The 7481-nt window shown below is 38.6% G+C and overlaps 1 protein-coding gene across 1 annotated transcript in view; it reads left to right on the top strand.

The window, feature by feature from the left end:
• Positions 1-6672, top strand: part of LOC307270534 (spectrin beta chain, non-erythrocytic 1-like) — a gene marked incomplete at both ends in the record, with an annotated part of 17525 nt that extends 10853 nt beyond the window's left edge. Inside the window, 2 exons of the mRNA XM_080054415.1 lie at positions 255-457; positions 6582-6672. Of these exons, the coding sequence (XP_079910541.1) occupies positions 255-457; positions 6582-6672 (294 nt within the window). The remainder of the gene's footprint in view (positions 1-254; positions 458-6581) is intronic.
• Positions 6673-7481: the final 809 nt, after the last annotated feature.

Below are 7481 nucleotides of genomic sequence, written 5' to 3'. Positions count from 1 at the left end.
CATAACGTGGACAATGTGCTATTTTCTTTGCTAAACAATCAACGACCTAAAAAAAAAAAATCCATAAAAATTCCCCCCAAAAAGATGCATAAAATAAAATAAACTTGCATAAAAATTACTAAAAATTTAAATTAAAATTTAACCCCTCTGTCCCTGTCTCTTCCCCCCCCCACCCCTTCAGGAGTATGTCCTGGCCCATACAGAGATGCCCCCCCCCCTTCCCTTCTTATTAAAACCTGTCCTTCCCCCTTCAGGAGTATGTCCTGGCCCACACAGAGATGCCCCCCACCCTGTGCGGCGCCCAGGCAGCGATCAAGAGCCAGGAGGATTTCATGACCACCATGGACGCTAACGAGGACAAGATCAACGGAGTGGTGGAGGCCGGGCGGAGGCTGGCTGCTGACGGCAACATCAACGCAGAACGCATCCAGGAGAGGGTGGAGTCTATAGATGACAGGTGGGAGGGATATATACATTTTATACACTGCCTAGGCTCTGTAAACACTGGCCACTTTTATTTGCATTTTTTTGGGGGATATTTCGGAATTTTTTTGGCATTTCTTTTCTTTTATTAGACAGTTTTGGAGTGACAGAGATCCCAGAAAAGTTTATTTGCCGATTAGATGCAGAGCGGGTGACTGAAAGGCCTGTGTTATGAAGCGCACACACTATACAAGTGATCACTGTATGAATATAGAGAAGAATATATTATATATTAACATAAATATATCGCTCACTTCACCTTTTAAGAATCTATTTAAAATCTCAGAAGATTGTTATCGCAAATTTTACATGAATGAATTAACTGCTGACGGGAACATCAACGCAGAACACATCCAGGAGAGGGTGGAGTCTATAGACAGGTTTACAGGTTTGATATGTTTAATACTCAGCCTAGGCTCTGTAAACGGGCATGTTGCTTCTATTGATGACATGTTGGAGACTTTTTAAAAAAAAAATTTGTTGCATTTTACAACACTTTACAATACAAATCCACTGTTAGTACCCAGCCTAGGCTCTGTAAACGGGCATGTTGCTTTAGCTACGATGGGCCCTTTGTTAGTACCCAGCCTAGGCTCTGTAAACGGGCATGTTGCTGTAGCTACGATGGGCCCTTTGTTAGTACCCAGCCTAGGCTCTGTAAACGGGCATGTTGCTGTAGCTACGATGGGCCCTTTGTTCACACACCAGTTCTTAATAATGAACATTGGAGCGCATTCTTTAAGAAATTTTTTTCTCTTTCATTAGGAGAATGAAAATAAAATAGTGCCACAAACAAGGGCTGAAAAACAAATAAAAAATCACAATAGTAGAAAAGCTCATTCATTATATTATAATAGTGATTTTATAATGATAGAACGCTGGTTCCGTATGGGTGAAGTATTCCTTTAATGTGTAAAAACTAGTGGTGGGCCGATAACGGCGTTAACGGCTGCGTTAACGCCAAACTCTTATCGGGCGATAAAAAAAATATCGCCGTTAATCTCTTAATTCCACCTCCTGTTCGGCTCAGGGGAGATGCTGTTCGCCGTCGGGGTGAACCCCCTTCCGCACGTGAAGGCTCGCTTCACGTGCGGGAAAGCTATAGTGTGAGCGGCCACAGCTTGTATTTTGGTCATATCTAACACTGGACTGCAGGCCTATATAAAAGTGTTGTACCTTTGCTTTCTTTGGGTTAAAAAAAACTCCATCAACTCAGTATCCGTCTAGTCCAAAAAAACTCTGTCAGCTGCTGCTGCAGACGGTGTGCAGACGTGCTCGGAGAATCGGCATCGGCGCATCAACAGTCATTCAATGCAGCGGCAGTAATCATACAACCGAACGGTGTAGAAAGTCCCGTCAGTTAAAAATAGTGATCCAGATTTTAAATCCATGTTAAAATCGGAAGGATATAAAGCTAGTTAGCTTAAAAAAAGTAGCAAACATGTCAACTGTGATGTGTTCAGGCCGGCTCAGTAATATGATTGATGTGTTCAAATGCAACACAAAAAAAAAGAAATTTGAGATTTTGGCGAAACTTGTTTTCCCAGCAAGATAAAATAGATAGTAAAGATGGAATGGAATTATGACCTGTTTAATGTCCTATCTAGAGCTATGATCATATCAGCAATTAAAGCAATAATACAAGTTCTATTTCAACAAAATAATAGAAAATTATCAATTTTGATATCAATAAAGACTTGGATCGTTAAGGAGTCTTGAAAATGGTATCAATATCAATACAAATTAACTCTCCTGTCATCTGAGAGAAATTAAGATGATTTAATTTTTTTAACCGTTAGTATTTACCGGTTAAAAATATTATCGGTTGACTGGTTTACCATGGACATCCCTTATACTGTATAAATGTATATCATACATTGTATGTTTTTTTTTGTGTTATCCCAGTTAAGTTTATTATTAATTTTTTATCATTTAATATTACTTTTAATAGTTCCGGGACGTTGGAGCAATAACCTGGTGTTTTGACACTTCAGTGTGCACTGTGAATTTGAAGTAATGTTCAGTTTTTGAATAAAGATGCAGCATTTACAAATGTTTATTTTTTTTATCCGATTCATCGATTAATCGAAAAAATAATCGACCGATTAATCGATTATTGAAATAATCGTTAGTTGCAGCCCTAAACAATTCATCGTTACCTCTTATGGCCTACAGTTCAAAGTTCATGTTTAACTGAATAAACAGTTTGTAAACACAAGTACATCTTGTTGAACATTATTTATTTTCATCACCAATTATCATAGTAGAACAGCTTCCTCAAGCAGTTTGTGATGCATGTTGGAAACAGGAGATGAGCCCCTGGTCTGATGCGCCACCTGGCTTGAGAAACACGTTCTCAAAGACTTACTTTGAGTCATTATTTAGGAGCACAAAGACTTACTTTGAGTCATTATTTAGGAGCACAAAGACTTACTTTGAGTCATTATTTAGGGAGCACAAAGACTTACTTTGAGTCATTATTTAGGAGCACAAAGACTTACTTTGAGTCATTATTTAGGAGCACAAAGACTTTGAGTCATTATTTAGGAGCACACAGACTTACTTTGAGTCATTATTTAGGAGCACACAGACTTACTTTGAGTCATTATTTAGGAGCACAAAGACTTACTTTGAGTCATTATTTAGGAGCACAAAGACTTTGAGTCATTATTTAGGAGCACACAGACTTACTTTGAGTCATTATTTAGGAGCACACAGACTTACTTTGAGTCATTATTTAGGAGCACACAGACTTACTTTGAGTCATTATTTAGGAGCACAAAGACTTACTTTGAGTCATTATTTAGGAGCACAAAGACTTACTTTGAGTCATTATTTAGGAGAACACAGACTTACTTTGAGTCATTATTTAGGAGAACACAGACTTACTTTGAGTCATTATTTAGGAGCACACAGACTTACTTTGAGTCATTATTTAGGAGAACACAGACTTACTTTGAGTCATTATTTAGGAGCACAAAGACTTACTTTGAGTCATTATTTAGGAGCACAAAGACTTACTTTGAGTCATTATTTAGGAGCACAAAGACTTACTTTGAGTCATTATTTAGGAGCACAAAGACTTACTTTGAGTCATTATTTAGGAGCACAAAGACTTACTTTGAGTCATTATTTAGGGAGCACAAAGACTTACTTTGAGTCATTATTTAGGAGCACAAAGACTTACTTTGAGTCATTATTTAGGAGCACAAAGACTTTGAGTCATTATTTAGGAGCACACAGACTTACTTTGAGTCATTATTTAGGAGCACACAGACTTACTTTGAGTCATTATTTAGGAGCACACAGACTTACTTTGAGTCATTATTTAGGAACACAAAGACTTACTTTGAGTCATTATTTAGGAGCACAAAGACTTACTTTGAGTCATTATTTAGGAGCACAAAGACTTACTTTGAGTCATTATTTAGGAGCACACAGACTTACTTTGAGTCATTATTTAGGAGCACACAGACTTACTTTGAGTCATTATTTAGGAGCACACAGACTTACTTTGAGTCATTATTTAGGAGCACACAGACTTACTTTGAGTCATTATTTAGGAGCACAAAGACTTACTTTGAGTCATTATTTAGGAGCACACAGACTTACTTTGAGTCATTATTTAGGAGCACACAGACTTACTTTGAGTCATTATTTAGGAGCACACAGACTTACTTTGAGTCATTATTTAGGAGCACACAGACTTACTTTGAGTCATTATTTAGGAGCACACAGACTTACTTTGAGTCATTATTTAGGAGCACACAGACTTACTTTGAGTCATTATTTAGGAGCACAAAGACTTACTTTGAGTCATTATTTAGGAGCACAAAGACTTACTTTGAGTCATTATTTAGGAGCACAAAGACTTTGAGTCATTATTTAGGAGCACACAGACTTACTTTGAGTCATTATTTAGGAGCACAAAGACTTTGAGTCATTATTTAGGAGCACACAGACTTACTTTGAGTCATTATTTAGGAGCACACAGACTTACTTTGAGTCATTATTTAGGAGCACACAGACTTACTTTGAGTCATTATTTAGGAGCACAAAGACTTACTTTGAGTCATTATTTAGGAGCACACAGACTTACTTTGAGTCATTATTTAGGAGCACACAGACTTACTTTGAGTCATTATTTAGGAGCACACAGACTTACTTTGAGTCATTATTTAGGAGCACACAGACTTACTTTGAGTCATTATTTAGGAGCACAAAGACTTACTTTGAGTCATTATTTAGGAGCACACAGACTTACTTTGAGTCATTATTTAGGAGCACAAAGACTTACTTTGAGTCATTATTTAGGAGCACAAAGACTTACTTTGAGTCATTATTTAGGAGCACAAAGACTTACTTTGAGTCATTATTTAGGAGCACAAAGACTTTGAGTCATTATTTAGGAGCACACAGACTTACTTTGAGTCATTATTTAGGAGCACAAAGACTTACTTTGAGTCATTATTTAGGAGCACACAGACTTACTTTGAGTCATTATTTAGGAGCACAAAGACTTACTTTGAGTCATTATTTAGGAGCACAAAGACTTTGAGTCATTATTTAGGAGCACACAGACTTACTTTGAGTCATTATTTAGGAGCACAAAGACTTTGAGTCATTATTTAGGAGCACACAGACTTACTTTGAGTCATTATTTAGGAGCACACAGACTTACTTTGAGTCATTATTTAGGAGCACAAAGACTTTGAGTCATTATTTAGGAGCACACAGACTTACTTTGAGTCATTATTTAGGAGCACACAGACTTACTTTGAGTCATTATTTAGGAGCACACAGACTTACTTTGAGTCATTATTTAGGAGCACACAGACTTACTTTGAGTCATTATTTAGGAGCACACAGACTTACTTTGAGTCATTATTTAGGAGCACACAGACTTACTTTGAGTCATTATTTAGGAGCACACAGACTTACTTTGAGTCATTATTTAGGAGCACACAGACTTACTTTGAGTCATTATTTAGGAGCACACAGACTTACTTTGAGTCATTATTTAGGAGCACAAAGACTTACTTTGAGTCATTATTTAGGAGCACACAGACTTACTTTGAGTCATTATTTAGGAGCACACAGACTTACTTTGAGTCATTATTTAGGAGCACACAGACTTACTTTGAGTCATTATTTAGGAGCACAAAGACTTACTTTGAGTCATTATTTAGGAGCACACAGACTTACTTTGAGTCATTATTTAGGAGCACACAGACTTACTTTGAGTCATTATTTAGGAGCACAAAGACTTACTTTGAGTCATTATTTAGGAGCACACAGACTTACTTTGAGTCATTATTTAGGAGCAGACTTACTTTGAGTCATTATTTAGGAGCACAAAGACTTACTTTGAGTCATTATTTAGGAGCAGACTTACTTTGAGTCATTATTTAGGAGCACACAGACTTACTTTGAGTCATTATTTAGGAGCACAAAGACTTACTTTGAGTCATTATTTAGGAGCACACAGACTTACTTTGAGTCATTATTTAGGAGCACACAGACTTACTTTGAGTCATTATTTAGGAGCACAAAGACTTACTTTGAGTCATTATTTAGGAGCACACAGACTTACTTTGAGTCATTATTTAGGAGCACACAGACTTACTTTGAGTCATTATTTAGGAGCACAAAGACTTACTTTGAGTCATTATTTAGGAGCACACAGACTTACTTTGAGTCATTATTTAGGAGCACACAGACTTACTTTGAGTCATTATTTAGGAGCACAAAGACTTACTTTGAGTCATTATTTAGGAGCACACAGACTTACTTTGAGTCATTATTTAGGAGCACACAGACTTACTTTGAGTCATTATTTAGGAGCACACAGACTTACTTTGAGTCATTATTTAGGAGCACAAAGACTTACTTTGAGTCATTATTTAGGAGCACACAGACACATATTATGAATGAATTCAAATGAGCCATTTTAATCTAGATTAATCTAGATTAATTTCAAAATTAATCTAGATTAATCTAGATTAAAAAAATTAATCTATGCCCACCTCTAGTAAAAACCCATAGAAAAAGTGACTTTTTGCATAATAATAATGAACATCGTGTCTTCCATGTTTCAGACACAAGAAGAACAGAGAAGCTGCGGTGGAACTTCTGATGAAACTCAAGGACAACAGAGATCTGCAGAGATTCCTCCAGGACACTCAGGAGGTGAGACAGGCCGGGAGGGAGACAGGCAGGGAGGGAGACAGGGAGGGAGGGAGACAGGCAGGCAGGGAGGGAGACAGGCAGGGAGGGAGACAGGGAGGGAGACAGGCAGAGAGGGAGACAGGCAGGGAGGAAGACAGACAGGGAGGGAGACAGGGAGGGAGGGAGACAGGCAGGGAGGGAGACAGGGAGACAGGCAGGGAGGGAGACAGGCAGGGAGGGAGACAGGCAGGCAGGGAGACAGGCAGGCAGGGAGGGAGGGAGGGAGGGAGGGAGGGAGGGAGGGAGGGAGACAGGCAGGCAGGCAGGGAGGGAGACAGGCAGGCAGGCAGGGAGGGAGACAGGCAGGCAGGGAGGGAGACAGGGAGGCAGGCAGGGAGACAGGCAGGGAGGGAGACAGACAGACAGACAGACAGACAGACAGACAGACAGACAGACAGACAGACAGACAGACAGACAGACAGACAGGGCAGGCAGGGAGGCAGACAGACAGACAAACAGGCAGACAGACAGACAGACAGACAGACAGACAGACAGACAGACAGACAGACAGCTATAATCTAGGCTTTAACATCCTAACCATTATAGTCAGTTTTTAGAATACAATATAGACTTAAGGAAGGCACATTCACTGTTCAGATATTGGATACAGCCTTTTTTATAAATCAAAAAATACCATGTACAGGTCTTGAAAATGCATTTTCATCATGTTTTTAAGAAGAAAATGTCTCATAAATCAGACAGTGAACAACATATGAACAAATCCTTCTGCTGAGAATGATAATGGAAAGTTTAGTTGATGTGAGTGATTT

This window comes from Ammodytes marinus (genome assembly GCF_949987685.1).
Source record: "Ammodytes marinus genome assembly, contig: scaffold_483, whole genome shotgun sequence".
In the NCBI taxonomy this organism is placed as follows: domain Eukaryota; kingdom Metazoa; phylum Chordata; class Actinopteri; order Uranoscopiformes; family Ammodytidae; genus Ammodytes; species Ammodytes marinus.
Note: the sequence above shows the minus strand (reverse complement) of the source record. Positions and strands in the feature narration are given on the sequence as shown.